At 54.5% G+C, this 15,731-nt stretch overlaps 1 protein-coding gene across 1 annotated transcript in view; it reads left to right on the top strand.

Moving 5' to 3' along the window:
* BIRC7 (baculoviral IAP repeat containing 7) overlaps positions 1 to 11,672 on the top strand; it is a 12,683-nt gene extending 1,011 nt beyond the window's left edge. Inside the window, exons 2-7 of the mRNA XM_006896945.1 lie at positions 6,967 to 7,061; positions 8,268 to 8,743; positions 9,607 to 9,706; positions 10,701 to 10,776; positions 10,890 to 10,926; positions 11,470 to 11,672. Coding sequence (XP_006897007.1) covers positions 6,967 to 7,061; positions 8,268 to 8,743; positions 9,607 to 9,706; positions 10,701 to 10,776; positions 10,890 to 10,926; positions 11,470 to 11,672 — 987 coding nt within the window. The remainder of the gene's footprint in view (positions 1 to 6,966; positions 7,062 to 8,267; positions 8,744 to 9,606; positions 9,707 to 10,700; positions 10,777 to 10,889; positions 10,927 to 11,469) is intronic.
* Positions 11,673 to 15,731: the final 4,059 nt, after the last annotated feature.

Here is a 15,731-nt window from a genome sequence, read left to right on the forward strand (position 1 = left end):
GCGGCGGGGCGGCGGCAGCGGGAAGCGGCGTGCCGGGTGTGCGCTTCCGGCAGAGCCGGCAGGGAGCGGGCCCGGGTGGGCCGGGCTCACGGGGCTGGAGATGCCGACAGCTCCAGGGTCCGCCGACAGCCGGGTTCCTAACATCCTGCTGTTACCTCTCACCCCGCAGAGCTTCGGCACCAGAGCACAGAGCCGATCAACCCAGCTGTGCCCACTGTGGCGACCCTCCATCGCTTTCTGAGCCTGCAAATATCAAGAGGAGGGAGGACACAGGCCATCATGCTCCGGTGGAGCTTGATTCGAGACGCCGACTTTTCGCTTCGCAGGCCAACATTTAGTATTATGCCATCAGAGCTCAACTATGGACAGGGTGGATTTCTGTCCCGCGCAGTGCAGTCCTTTGACTCCTCTCCAGGTCCTAACAGTGCCCACCGCCCACTCAGTAGCCTGGCATTCATTCCTTTCACTCCTGAGGGTGCCGCTCCCTTGGGCTTTGTGAGTCTTGCCTGTGACCTGGTTTGCCTCCGATGACTCCAGGTGGGGCTTCTGGGCCCACCTCCCAGAGGTTCTGTTAGTGAGCTCCTGGATGCTGTGGGCCTCCTGGAGTTTACCAGCTCACATCCAGTTAGCACTTGGTTTCTCCACCGAGAGTCCCTCTGTGCAGAGAAAGACTTGTCAGGTGGTTGGTTCTGTACCCCGGGCCTTCGGCCTTCGGAGCCCTGAGCTCACTGCCCATCCCCTCAGAGCCACTCCAGGGCACCCCTGTGGCTCCAGATACAACACAGGCCCAAGCCCACTCCTGTCTCTACTAAAGTCAGTCTCTCTCCAGCCCAAGGCCACCTTCCTGTGGCCCAGACCTGAGTCCTGGCTGCTGGGAGAGAGAGGTGACTGGTCAAGAAGGCTGACTCAGGTCGGGTCAGCCAGGCAGTAGGGTGGGGGTGTCCCTGGCAGGCAGTGCCAGTGACCCTGGAATCACAGCAGGCTCCTCAAAGAGTGTCAGAGCCTGGAGGCCACTGACAACAATGTCTCCCACTACGCGCGGGAGGTAGACTTCCGTGACACTAGGTCAGTTCCTCAAGGAAGGCCACTGTTGACAAGGAAGTCTCTGTGGGTGGACTGTCTGAAGAGACATGCGCTGCCTCATAACAAGAAAGGGCTGGCTGGGTGAACCAGGCTGAAGAATTCAGTCTTGCAGCTGCCAAGCCAGGCCAGGGCATGAGACACTGGCTGCAAGCTTGGGGAGTCCCTGGGGCACCCAGCCTTTTGAACACATTTTCAGGGATCCCAAATTAGCCTTGCAGGTTCAGTATTCTATGGAAAAGATCCCCAGAATCTAGGAAAGCACCATACTTACAGTTTGTAGCAAAAAAGGATGTAACAGAGAAAGTCTGGGAGGATCTCCATGTGGTGCTGCTGATGGCTCCCCACTGTGCAGTGCTGTCTGACCAACTAGGACATGCTGTCCTCTTCACTGTCTACAATTTAACTGGGACTGCATTAGGTAGGACGACCTGATAAGACTGAACCAGTTGTTAGGTGACTGAATTCAGTCTCCAGCCTCTCTCCAGGCTCAGCGAGTGGTTGACATCACCTAGTGGGTCTGTGTGGGGAGACCAGCCCCATATGGAGTCATTTCCCTAGGCTAAACTCAGGTGTGGTCCAGAGGCCTCAGGAATGTTGTTGTTGTTATGTGCCATCGAGTTGCCTGCGACTCATAGCGACCCTATGTACAACAGCCCTAAACTGCTCTCTGTCCTGTGCCAATCGAACTGTCTCTGACACTCCCATCCCAATTATCCCAGTCACTGAATCAATCCACCTCATAGAGGGCCTTCCTCTCCGGCGCTGTCCCTCCACCCGCCCAAGCATGATATCCCTCTCTAAGGACCGGTCTCTCCTCACAACATGCCCAAAGTATGTTAGACGGAGCCTCAGAATCCTTGCCTCCGAGGAGCCACCCAGTTTAACCCTTTCCAGGACAAATCTGTTTGTTTTCCTAGCAGTCCATGGTATTCTCAATACTCTTCTCCAGCACCACAGCTCAAAGGCATCAATTCTCCTTCTAACCTCCTTGGTCATTGTCCAACTCTCTGATGCATAACAGGTGATTGCCTCAAGAATAGCAGATTTCAATCATTCAGAAAGCCTGAGGGTCATAAGAGTACCTTGTAGGAACCAGGCACTTATTCCTAGGAGCCCTTGAGTCTGTCCAACTCAGCAACGAGTCCCGCAGAACTCAGGAGCATGAACCCTCAAAGTGCCATCTTTTATATTTGGCACTTTAGAGATGCCCTTTGCAGCAGATTTACTGAATGCAAACAGGTTTCCTAACTGTGGCTTCTATCCATCTCTGTTGAACATGGATTCAAGTAAAATGATCCTTGAAAACTTTAACCCTTCCTCCATTTATCATGATGTTGTGGGGAGTATTTTTAGTTTGGTTTGTTTGTGTGTAATCCATACTGAACCTTTGATTTTCAGCATCTTTTCACTTTCAACAAGCAAGGTTCTGTCGCCTGCATTGCCTCAGTTAAGTGGTCTTCTTCCAATCCTGGTACTGAGTTCTTCATATGGTCTCCAGCTCCTCAGCTTATTTGCCCAATAAACTGACCAAATATGTGTGGTGAATGCATACAAGCTGGATTCACACTGTTTCTGATTTTAAGCCACACACTATCTTCTTGTTCTGTTTGAGTTATTGCTTCTTGGTTTTTGTACAGGTTCTGTATGAGCACAATCAAGTCTTCTGGAATTCTTATTCTTTGTAATGTTGTCCATACCTTGTTAATGCTCCACATAGCCAAATACCTTTGCTTAGTCAATTAAACCCAGATCAACTTCTTTCTAGTAGTCCTTACTTTCAGCCAAGATCCAAGGACAAGGACCCAATTCTTCCAAGAAAGCGGTCTCGTAACCTCAGCAGGGCACATGATCGGGGTCCCTGACATTTCATGACCCAGTGCAGTGATGTCCCTTGAAGACAATGGTGCACCTGATTCAGACCATGGTCATCTCAGTCACCTGCTATGTATCAGAGAACTGGGCAATGAATAAGGATAATAGATGAAGAATTGATGCCTTTGAGTTGTGGTGCTGGAGAAGAACACTGAATATTCCAGGGACTGCCAAAAGGTATGTCTTGGAAAAAGTGCAGCCAGAATACTCCTTGGAGGCAAAGATGGCAAAGCTTCATCTTTCATATTTTGGACATGTAGCCAGATGAGGCTATTCCTTGAAAAAGGACATCATGCTTGGGAGGATGGAGTAAGTGAAGGAGAGGAAGACCCCCCCACACCAATGAGATGGATTGACATGATGACGTCAGCAATGCGCTCCAGTGTGTCAGAGATGATGAGGATGGTACAGGATAAGGCAGGGTTCAGGTTGACTGACTTGAGGGCACCTAGCTCTAGGGAGCTTTGGTGCCCTAGTGGTAAGGAGTTGCACTGCCAACCCAAAGGCATAGAGTTTGAATCCACTGGCTGCTCCATGGGAGAAAGATGGGCAATCTCCTCCTGTGTGATTTACAGCCTTTGAACACCCACAGGAGAGTAAGCTGTGAATTGGTTCCAACTCGATGGCACACAGCAACAATAATAGATTAGGTCAATAAAATATTTTCTTGTGAATTAAGTCAAAGCTTGCAGAATGTTTTTTACTCAACAGTTCATACATATTTTTTAATTATTAATTTCAATGAACATCTACAGAGATTTTGGAATTCCATTCATTCATTGTTGCACAAGTTCATACATATTTTGAGTGAAAGTTTACAGAGCAAACTGGTTTTCCATTTAACAACTTGGACACATTGTTTCATGAAATTGATTTCAGTTCCTACAATGTAACATTCATTCCACTTCCACCCGGTGTTTCCTATTTCCATTCTTCTTTCTTTCCTAACTTTTCATCTTTCTGAATTTTGTTTGGCAAATGCTACTCTTTTAACATCAAAGGACTGCTAATGCTTAGTTGTGCATAACTCCTCGGTGGTGGTGTTCATCTGTAGAGCTGCATTTGCCTGAAGACTGAGCCACTGGGATGAGCTGGGCCAGGCCTGGAGGAAAGCTGAGGCCTTGGGCAGGATTCCCCTGTCTCTAATAGCCACTGAGGTAGCTTTTTTTGTGATCTTGAACTTTGTTCCACGTTTCCCAACTCTGTCCAGTAACTTGTACTGTGATCTCCTTGAGAGTGGTGGGTCATGGCAGCTGGAACCAGGCATCTGCTCTGCATGTTGTGAAGGCAGGCTGAGGCCTGTGAGTCCTTGAACCAATGTTTCCCACGTGTCTCTGGTTATCGTTACTCTCCTCTAGTCCAAGTGGGAAAAGACTGGCACTCACACCTTCCGAGTTCAGCTCTGACTTTGTCCTCTTCCCCCCCAACTCGAGTCCTGTTTGTACAGAGCCCTTTTACCATTTCAACCAAATAAAAATGATATTGTGCGAGAGCACTGTGGACAGGGACAGGCTGTCCCCAGGTGATTATAATTCGGACACAATCTGTAAGTAGCCAAGGAGAACTGGGGCCAGCCTTGGGAGCAGAGGGGCTCACACTGGCCCCAGGAGTGCTTATTTCTAGTAAACCTTACTGTCCTCCAGCCTGTCTGCTTCAGGGATCCCACTCTTGCCCTTTGATAATTGGTGCTCTTCCTAAAAGGCCATGGAGGGGATTCCAAGAAGGGACTGGACCTACTTCCTTTTGGTAGGACCCACCTGAGCATCCAAAGCAAGGTGACCTCCCACCGAAGATGAGCTGTTTTCCTTCAGAACCATGGCCGTCTCTTTTAGTAGAAGTACCTGGACCTTCTTCAGTCCTTCCTCATCCAGCTTAGTTTTGTCACTACTGAAGTACCCAATAACGCACTCTGAGAAATAGACACTGCTCATTTATACTAAAGTGTAAATGACTTCCCCTGCATTCCTGAAGCTGAAGGTAAGGGCAAAAGGAAGAGGTCAGACATCAGCTTGGAAGATGATTTTCTTTCCTGCCGAGGAGGAACTTGGGTCACAAGGGGGAATGTCTAGTAATGCCCCCCGCTGCTCAGGTAGCCTTGGACCCTGCTACCCCAGAACAGAGCTGGAACTTTTTGGAAGGGCACATGCTTTAGTGCAGGTAGGAGTGTGGTTCTGTGGGAATTCAGGTGCAATGGTAGACAATGCTGGGCCTGCCTCCCACCATTGGCTCCTTTTGTTTGTTTGTTTTAATGAACCCTTGTCACCATGGGGCATAATCCTCAGGTTGGGGGGCTTCCCATCCAATTGCAGCTGGTTTTCAACCTGGGCCTGTATCGCCATCATGCTGCTGGGGAGGACCGTCCTCTGGGACGTCTGGGAGTTCCTGCTCCTCCCAGCTTGAGGCCCTGGCTGTAAATGAGAGTGCTGACCTCTGTGTAGGTCTCTACCAGCTTCCACTCCTGCTGCCTCTTCCCAGAAGGGTCTACACGCTGTAGATGTCAGGGATAACCCTGCAAGGTACTAAATCATGAAATATGCACGGCATTCAGTGAGAAGTCATTTACTGGCAAGTAGTAAACGAACCTGGTGCAGCTTGTAACAGCAGTGCTGAGCCGCAGCGGAGAGGGGTGGACCAGCAGTTCCAATTCTTCATTACGAACCCGATAACCATTGTCCAAAAGCTGCTCAGCAAAGAGCCTTCCTTCCCTCATCTGCCCTCCAGGAGCTGCAGCCACAGCCAAACACGGGCTCTGGCGCCCCCCACAGGCCAACCAGGGGAGGATGCCCTTCCTTTTTATTTCCCTAAAAAGTCCCAAGTGGCACTGAGCTTATTTTTCGCTCTGTTCTTTTCCATTAATTATATAGATGCTTGTTCCCGGAGATGGTGAGAAGGCTGCCCCCTCCCTCACCTCAGGCCATTGAGTAGGGGTCTGATTCACAGATGACCTAAGAGAAACAACGCTTCTGGTTTTGGAGGGGGCCCTTCCAAGTGGCCCTTAGTCCAAGAACCCCAAAATTCTAACAGGGTTGGAGGTGCTGAGCAGATTTATTACTCTCACCTCGGACCCTGACCTCCTGACTGCGCAACTGGATTGGAGGCATTGCGCTCTCTCACCTCTCCCTCCAGGGTGGGCATTGAGGATGTTCATTTTGTAGTTAGAAAACAATCTTCATCTGAAGTTTCTGGAAGTGAGAGAAACCCAGTCCTAATCCAGGTGTCCCAGGGGAACACTGCACCATGAGAGACGCTGTGCCATGGGGGATGCTGTGCCATGGGGGACACTGTCCTGTGTGGGACACTGCACCACCAGGGGTGGGGAGTGGGGGGATGGGAGATGCCCAGCAGAGGGTGGGGAATGCCACTACCCTGAGGGGGATGCTGCCCTAGTGGCTGCCCCGTGTTACAGCCCCTCTCCACTTCCTTCAACCCTCTGGTCACTGAATCCAGAGTCAGAGCTAACCCTGAGGCTGCGGCTTCCCCTCCTCCACCCCTTACCTCAGGCCACGCATAGAGGCTGAGTGGTGGGTGAGCTCAAGAAGTTTTGCTGAGTAATCCAGGACACCAGCATTTTGAGCCCAAGATATTGCGCTTGGAACAGGAGTGAGAGCTGGGGAGCAGTGGACAGAGAGAGAGGAAGAGGAAGACGTGTGTGTGTGTGTGTGTGTGTGTGTGTGTGTGTGTGTGTTAGGTGGCCAGGGAAGCCTTCCCTTGTGCCCAGCCTAACCCCCACTTGCCCCCAGAACATTGCTCTTTTTTTCTTTAATTTAGGTTGTTTATTTTTCATTTCAATGAACATCTACAGAGATTTTGGAACTCCATTCATTCATTCTCCCCTCACAAACCCCTCCCCCCCAGAACATTGCTCTTACCAGGCACAGCCCTCCCCAATCACCCAAGCTACCTGGGCCACCCTCAGCCTGGACCGCAAAGAGATTTTGGGACTGGGAGAAGGACCATGGCACAGCTTGGGCCTTAACCGTTGCATGTCTGCCTACCTTCTGTTTCCTGCAGGAAAGCAACCGGCGCCTAAGCTCTAATATGAGAGGTGCCAGAGACTCCCTAGACTCTGAGACCATCCAGGCTGAGGAGCTGGGGCCACCACACCTGTGAGGTGCCCTGCAAAGGAGGAGAGGCTGTGATCCCAGCCTGGTGGTAATGCTGCATGTGGATTAGGGAGCAGCCGGTATACAGGCACAGGTGCAGACAGGTACCACTCACAAGTGTGGGTAGGTATATAGGAGGAGGGGCTGGTTTAAGGCAGCATGTGGGTCGTCAGGTGTCAGCAGCTCTGCCATCAGAGGTGAGTGAATCACTTCTGATGATCTCAGCCTAGCTTCCCCCACAGCCCCCCACTTCCACTCCCTTCCTCCTCCACTCCCACTCCCCCACCCCTGGGCTTCAGGTTTCAGAGCTGTTAGTGGGCGGTTCTGGTTCTAAGATGGCCCTTCTGCTCTCCAGTGGCGCCTGTGGTACTGGCCTTACACACAGCTATCACAGCAGTACTGAGGCCAGATGGGCCAAGTAGGCATCAGATCAAGCTTTCTGGGCCAAAGCCTCCATCTGGAGAGGATGCCCACCCCCTATGACTGCCAGGTTCTGGCTTCCCCGGGACCTGAAGACCCCTTAAGAGCCCTAAGTCTATTTGGTGAAGGAAGCAAGGAGGCAGGGATCAAGGAAGCAGCTCTGACACATGCCAAGACCAAGCACAATATCAGAGCTGGGCATGCAGGGTGAGGCCCTCTGCCTCTGGAAGGAAACGACTGCCCCACCTGGGCTCTTAGGGAGAAAGGGATGTCTGGTCCAGAATATAGATCATACTCTAAGAACCCTGGGTCAGGAAGGGGGTGGCAGGCCAAGGTGGGGGGCTCAGGCTCAGCCCTCTCCCCTCCCCCCAGGACTCTGGACAGGCCAGACCCATCTGTTTGAAGGTGAGACCCAGACAAGAATGCTCCCAGTTCCCTGTAACTGCAAGGTTCTGAGAACACCCAGGTAAGCTCTAATTTGCCTGGGCCAGCAGAACCAGCCCTGCATACCTGTGCACCCCCACCTGTGAGTGGCATGCTGGCCCCTCCTTCCCCTTCCCTGCACTCAGGACCCAGGGGCCTTTGGGCAGCACCAGCCAGTGACCCTTGTCATCATGTGCCTTCTCTTTGAGGACTCAGCCACTCATTCTTGGGGGTGTCTTCATGTCCTCATGTGTCTGCTTCTAGAGCCAGCTCCTGTGGACGGCCACCAGCCCTGCTAGGACTCCCCAGGACCTCCCACCATTGTCTAGATCACCTGACATGGACTGTCACCCTGGCCTCTTCCAGAAGGCAGCAACAGGCCCCACTACTCCCCTGCCTGGGGCCACTGGTGGGCAGGCTGCTGGGGCCCGCCCTCCTCCCCGAGGGGGCGGAGGCCATCTCTGTGCACAGGCCCAGGGCTGGGAGCCCCTTGGAAAGCCGGCTGGACATGCCACAGGGCCAGCTGAGGCTGGGTGCATTCCCCATGGGGCCTGAGGAGAAGGGCCGGTGTTGCCACCACAGCCTGGAGCTGAGCCTCCCTCGGAGCCGCTGGTGTTGGGACAGCGTGGATGGGCAGATTCTGGGCCAGCTGCACACCCTGTATGATGAGGAGGAGGAAGAAGAGGAGGAGGAGGAGGGGGTGGAGGGGGCCGAGGCCACCCTGGGGCCTGCCTTCCCCAGGATGGGCTCTGAGGAGCTGCGGCTGGCCTCTTTCCACGACTGGCCTGTGTCGTCCTCAATCTGTCCCATGCAGCTGGCCGAGGCCGGCTTCTTCCATACGGGTGAGTAGAGGGGCCCGATGTGACCCCACTCCACAGTAGGGCCCCTGAAAGCTCCCCAGAGTCTGAGCCCTGGTATGACAGCCCATGCTGCCTGGGGGTACAATGAGGCCTGGTGGGGCCTTCCCACCATCCTAGCACCTACAACCACCTCTGTGAAGAAAACAGGGTGCTCTGTCTCTCTGACCAGCAAGGTGACAGAGAAGGAACAAGGTAGTGAGGGATACACACTTCTGCCTGCTGGCCTTCCTCTTCCTCCTTGGTCACCTAGGACCTGCTCCTAAAAACCCCATCAGCATGGCAGACCAAGCCCTTTATTGGTAGACCTTCCTCCTTTATACTGGGACCTCTGAGCCCAACAACAAGCTGTACCTCTGCCCAGGGTCCCATCCTCCTTCCCACACAATCCCACCCCTCACCCCTGTCTCTCTTTCCCCCTCTCCCAAGGATACCGTCCTCCAGCCTAGTTCCACCTAGGCCTCTTCATCCCCCAGGTTTGAGCCCTCCTCCCTTATGACCCCCTCCCCAAGGCTCCTCTCCTCTCCCCCTCCCCTCCTCAGGTCCCTCTCCACTACCTCCTTTCTTCCCTTCCCCCAGTCCCTTTTTTAGCCCTCTCCTCCTCAGCCCCACCCCCAGGCCTCGCAGTCGCATTCACACCAGCTCTTAGATTCCAGATAGATTCCGGAACTTTCACGCTTGGCCCTGTGCCCTCTGGTCTGCTTTGTTTGTCCCCTTTCAGAAAACAGAGGAGCAAGTAAAACAATTCAGCCAGTGGGGCCAGCTGGGCAGAGGGACTGAGGCTCAGGGCTTGTCCCTACCTGGCCGGGTCAGCAGGGTGTGCGGGCAAACCTCTCTGTTCCTCCCAGGACCCCAAGACAAGGTGAGGTGCTTCTTCTGCTCTGGGGGTTTGCAGAGGTGGGAGCCTGGGGATGACCCCTGGACTGAGCATGCCAAGTGGTTCCCCAGGTAAGAGGAATCGGGGGTCTCTGAGGGCTGAACACAGGGCAGGGGCTGGGGGCTGCAGGGGGCAGCTCTGGGGCTCTGGCCCTCAAATCACTCTGGCCATTCCCTTCCTCAGCCTCCCTTTCCCCCAGCCTCCCCTCAATCTCCACTACCTTCCTACCCCCTTTACGCTCCCCCCATCACCTCCCTAAGCTTTCCTTCTCCTCCTCCAGTCCCTTCTCACCTCCCTCCACCCCCTCTCCCCACCCCACCCTCCCTTTTCCTTCTTGTGTTCCCTCTGCCCTCCCTCAGCTCCCTCTGCCTTCCACTTTTCTCCTGCTCAAGCTTCTCTTGGCCTCCTCAGCCCCTTTGGGCCTCCCTCAGCCCCTTCTCCTCATTCCACCCTCTTTCCCACCTTCAGCTTCTTTCAGCTTCCTCCATCCCCCAGAGCTACCTGGCCCTCCCCAAGCTTCCCTTCTTCCCCAGCCCTCTCTGCTCTCCTCAGCCCCCTCTTCCCCCTTCCCAGTCCCTTCTCCCTGTCCCCAACCCCCTCTCCCCTCCCACCTCCTGTCCCTCCCTTCCCCTCCTCTGCCTCCCTCTCCCCTCCCCCAGGCTCCTCTCCCCCCACCCTCTTTCCCCCCAAGCCTAACGCTCTCCCCATCCTCAGCCCCCTCTTCCTTCCCCTGGTTTCTCCCCTTCTCTAGTCCCCTGCCCCCTCCCTCATTCTTTCCTTTCTCTCTCCTCCTTCCCTCAGCTTTCACTTTACTTCCTCATGCTCCCCTCCTTGCTCCTCCCCCACAGGGAGTTGGGTGTGGTCCCTCTTGAGTGGCTAGGGTCCCTCTGGTTGAAGGCAAAAGTGTTTTCTTCATTATTGCTCCCACCTGATGTTTGAGGGGCAATTTCTTTCCCAACCAGGTATCTTTGCTCAGGGGTGCCTCTCCAGGTGTTTTGGGGTGAATGGGAGCAGGAAGGGGCTTTTCTGATAGCTGCTGAGGGGCTTCTACACTCACTCTCTCAGGTGTGAATTTCTGCTGCAGTCCAAGGGCAGGGACTTTGTCCAGAGCATCCAGGCCTCCTGCCTGCTTGAGTCCTGGGTGAGTGACTACCTCACATGCCCACCAGGGCCCTGGGAGGGTGATCAGTAAGGGCCCCTCCTGCCTTCACTGTCCCCAGGACTCGGTCACAGATGTTCTCTGGTTCCTTCCAGGACCCTCTAGAAGAACCCGGAGAGGCTGCTATCGATGGTAAGTTGAGACAAGAGTTGTGGCTGGCCTTCCCTCTACCCTGCACTGGGCTGAGCTCTCTGCTGGACCCTACTGGACAGCACAAGGCTCAGAGCTCCTTAGCCTGGGCAGGAGGGCACAATTCTGTCCTCTCTGGACACTACCATACCACTCTGAGTGCCCTCAGGGGGTGATGGATGGTGGGCAGAGCACCTGGCTGAGAGGACCACTTCAGGGTCCCTTTGGAGACCTCTGGGTGCTTGGGAAGGGGGGAGCAGGAAGGAAGGGCCAGGCAGGTGGCACAGCTATCACTACCCAGTCCCCAATATGCCCAGGGATCTGACTCTTGCTAACTGCCCACAGCTCTTACCCAGGGAAGCTGCCACCAGACCACACTCAGAAGGGAGGCCCACAAAGAGAACAGTGAGGACTCAGGTCTGTGGGGGAAGCTTGAGGTAGGAGGGAGGGGAGAGGCTACCTCTCACTAGTGAGTTAAAGGAGAGGTGGCCGTGTCCAGACCTACGGCTGTGGGTGTGCTGACCCCCAATGTCCCCTCCTCCCCAGTTCCTGAACGTGCCACAAGCACAGAGGAACAGCTGCAGCGCCTGCAGCAGGAGCGAACCTGCAAGGTGTGCCTGGACCGCACGGTGGGCGTGGTCTTTGCCCCTTGTGGTCACCTGGTCTGCACCGAGTGTGCCCCCAACCTGCGCGTGTGCCCCATCTGCCGGGCGCCCATCAGCAGCTGTATCCGCACCTTCCTATCCTAGGCCTGGTGAGCACCCTTGGTACCCACATGGCTGCCCTCCACTCCCTGCCTTTCGAGGACGGCCCCCAGGCCCTCCTGAGGGGCGCTGTCTGGTAATGTTCAGAACAGCTATGGGGGGGGGGGGCGCGCAGCATTAGCATTGCTCACAGCTCTGCAGACCCAGAGCCCTCACCTTCCTCACTCCCCAAGCTGTCATCATGCTGAGGTTGCTCTTCCTAGCTTCAGGACGGGGAGTGGGGTGGGATGTCGTGGGAGCTTTAGGAGTGGAGGTGGGAGTCTCTCTCTGGAGCCAAACTCCCTTCTCTTCTCTCCAGCATTGAGATGCCCAGCCCCCAGTGTGCCTTCTTGGTGTGTACATGCGTGAGATCAGCTGAGGACACTGAGCCACTTCCTGCACAGCCACTAAAACGAGAAGGGAGCATGATGGATGGGGGTGGGACAGGGTGTTTGTTTTACTGAATTTTTGGGTATTTTGCAGTTTCAATAAAGTGTAAGTTTCCTGATCGCTCTAGCCTGTCCTTGTATCTCTTCACCAGTAGGGGGCAGCACCAAGGACATGGCCACTGTGCCTGACTCCAACCTCCACCTTTGAGGGGCCTCCTGGTGGGACTCCTTCACTGCCTGGTGTAGGTCCTCCTGACGTTTCAAGGACTTTGAGGACCATGGGACCCCCTTCTGACAGCAGGCTCTGGCATTAAGGCCGGCAACTGAAGGGGAACCTGGGTTTCCTCCTGTTTTGGGACTGTGGGGTTCTATTTCACTCTTTCTGTGAGCCCCATCCCCTACTGTTCCGGCACTCCCTGTGCTGGGAGACACACACTACAGGATGCATATCCCTTCTGCAGGCTGCTGCCAGTCCCCCACAGTGTGCGCAGATTCCCCAGGGCACCACAGGAAGGGGCCTGGGGCCCCACTCGTGGCCCTTGCAACCCAATGGTGGAAGACAAGAGATGCAATTTTTCTTTTTAATCCTTTTTGTTTCTATTTTAAAATTTTTTAATAGAAAAAAAATTGTAAAATCTTTCAAACTTGTGGCTGTAGCCCCACCTCACTCCCCTGCTGATGTCATTTGAATGGGCTGAAACCTAAGGGTAGGACACTAGCTGGGGATGGTGGGCAGGACCAGGCCAGTGGTCATAGGAGCTGAGACACATCCTCACTTATGCTGGCCTGTGGAGAGCAAAGCGATGACCAGGGACTGCTGGCAGGTGTGGTGACCACTGCTGGGGGCTGCTATCTCTTCTCTCCAGCACAGTTGAATATCCACAGTGGCTTCTGACCATGGGCTAACAGGGCCACATGACAGGGTGGAGCTGGGCATTCTGGAAGGCTCCAGCTGGCCTTCTCTGGGAGCTAATTGGCTGTGAGACTGAGGACTGGGGAGCAGAGTGAGAGTTGTCACTCTGACTCACTGTCCTCCTGCCTCTAGGCTCCCAGCTGGAAACAGAGCCCTGTCCAGTTGGGGAACTGTACCCAGCCTGGTCCCCTCAGAGGTATAGGTACCCAGCTCTTCATACCAGTGGACTGCCCAGCTGGGGACATTGAGACCTGTCCCCTTTGAGGTCTGTTCCTTCATTTATAACAGGAAGTAAACCTCTGGGCATCCTGGACCCATAGAATAGAAGGGCTAGGTCTTCCCAGCTGGGAGCATTGAGGGTTGTCCCCCTTGCAGTCTGTTCGCTCATCTATAATGGGAAGCAGACCTCTGAGTGTCCTGGACCCACACGGCCAGATGACTGGGCATACCTGTTAACTTTACTGAGGAAACTGCCAGGCCACAGCCCTCCTGAAACTACAGCAGAAGAACAAGTGGGAGGGCCATGTGGCACAGGCTCACCAGAAGGTGGGCAGCACTATTGATACTGCCCATCAGGAAAGTGACCATCAAAGACAAGTGTCTACACCCCAGGTTTCCATCTGCAGCAAGACCCAGAGACTCACGTGGCATCCTCCTTACCCCTGGGCCACCCTAGGCCCCTCTGCTAATGTGGCCTCTACATACAATCTGCATGAGTTCCAGCTCTGTGGGAGCTCTACGTACCCCCACTCCAGCCTACAGCCTGGTGAGCACACGCGAGGGTGGGTGGGTGGATGGATGCATGGACGAATAACTGGACAGGGCTCCCCAGGAGGGGACCCCAGTGCCTCTGAGTAACCCCATGGGCAGGTCCTGCAGGAAGCAGCCTTACTGGCCATACTTACAAGTATGTCTGCTTGAACAAGAGGTGACAAGGTGTTTTCACTGACATGGTAGAAAGGAAGTGGGTCAAATCCACCAGTGAAGTCAAGACCCAAATAAAACAAAACCCAGATAATGGGAGGGATGGTAGAGGGAATATCCAGGGGGCAGCTAAGCAGTGACAAGGACCTGGGAGGAGGGACATCAGCCAAAACCTCAGATGCTGTCCTGAGGGGGCTCTCCCCAGAGACAGGACAGTGCCAAGATTTAAATTGTTGAATTAAGGTCCCAGCCTCAGCTATGTGATGTCCTAGGCCCTTGAGCGTGGCCAGTGGGACTAAGCAGGGACAGCCAAGGCTGGGACTCAGTCCAAGGCCACCCCCCACCTGCAGGTTCACAAACTTCCCACACATACCTGGCCAGCTAGGATCTGTGGAGCTACTGGGTGGGGTCTAGAGGTTACCTGGACAGCTAATGGGCAGATGGGGAGCTGGTGGAGGTCTGGGAGGTAGCAGGTTAGAGAGCTGGGGGTGCAAGTGAGCTAGAGGGTGGCTGGGGGCAGCTGGTGGTACTGGTTATTGGTCAGGGAAGCTAGTGTTTCAGGGGGTGCAGGCTGGTGGCTTAGAGATGATGGGGATTGGGGGAATTGATGGGTGGGTATGGGGAGGTAGGGGGTGGCCAGGGGGAGCTAGTTAATGGCTGGTGGGTGGCTGGACAGGGGGAGGTAGTGGGTGATCAGAGAGTTAATGAGTTGTGAGGGAGTTGATGGGTGGCCAGAGGGGGCTAGTGAGTAGCTGGCAAGTTGATAGCTGGCTGGAGGAAATGAAAGCATTTTGCCCCAGAGCTGGTCTTTCTACCCTACTCTATTTTGATACAATAAAAACAAGAGGGCCCCCTTTCTTCGTTCTGCACAGACAGCCTGGTCCCAGAGATGTCATGTCACCACTATGGAGGTGTGAGGGGAACAGCAGAGCTCCCCGATGTGGTGCCATCTGCACATGAGGATGACATTCGTCATAGTCTCCTGAGCCCAGGGGACATGGTTGTGAATGCCTGGTTCTAACAAAAAGGCGTCATGTTGGTGAAGGTGGAGCATGCAAGGAAGAGAGGAAGACCCTCAACAAAACAGGTGACCAAGGCCTTGAGCAGAGTCCATGAGGGTGGTGTGGGACCTCACAAGGTCACTGGGAGCTGTAGCTAACTGCTTGGCATCTAAACAGCAGTGACAGCCTTTGGGAGGATTCTTCCACAGTGCTGGGTCAGGCCCTCAGGTTCGGCTGTGGAAGCCCATTCTGACAGTGGGGCTCCGCCCACCTGTGGTTCGCTCAACGGGGCTCTGTCCATGGTTCTGACCATGGGCGCTCAGTCTGTGCAAGCTGGTTCTGACCGTGGGGGCTCTCAGCCAGGACTCCTGCCTTGACCATTTCCCCCTACTCTGAGCAAACTGGCATCTTTATGAGGCAACCCAGCAAAGTCAGAGGGAGGGCTCAGGGTAAGAGTGCAGATGCAGCCCGGGGCTGGGTCAGGGAACTCGGAGCCCCAGAACTTGACTTTGCACCTGCAGTCACTGGGGCAGGATGAAAGGGTCTGGCTGCTGTGTTTCCCCGCTGAAGCTGCAGCACTAATAGATTCAATGAGCACAGGGTGGCGTCCAAAGTGGGCAGGGGCAGGAGGAAGATGGGACCACCCCACCCCTCCTTCCTTTCCCTCCTTCCTCTCATGACCAAGCCTGGAGTCACCACACCCTGTACAGATGCTGTTGGACACTCACAGCTGTCCTCCTCCTCTGTGAGCGTACTGACATTGTAACAGGCATAGACAAAGCTCAGAAGCTGAGAGACAGAGCATGTTCCAGGTGAGACCTCGCCAGCATGTGAGCCC

Source organism: Elephantulus edwardii, unplaced genomic scaffold (genome assembly GCF_000299155.1).
Source record: "Elephantulus edwardii isolate Elephantulus edwardi_28Jun2011 unplaced genomic scaffold, EleEdw1.0 scaffold00193, whole genome shotgun sequence".
In the NCBI taxonomy this organism is placed as follows: domain Eukaryota; kingdom Metazoa; phylum Chordata; class Mammalia; order Macroscelidea; family Macroscelididae; genus Elephantulus; species Elephantulus edwardii.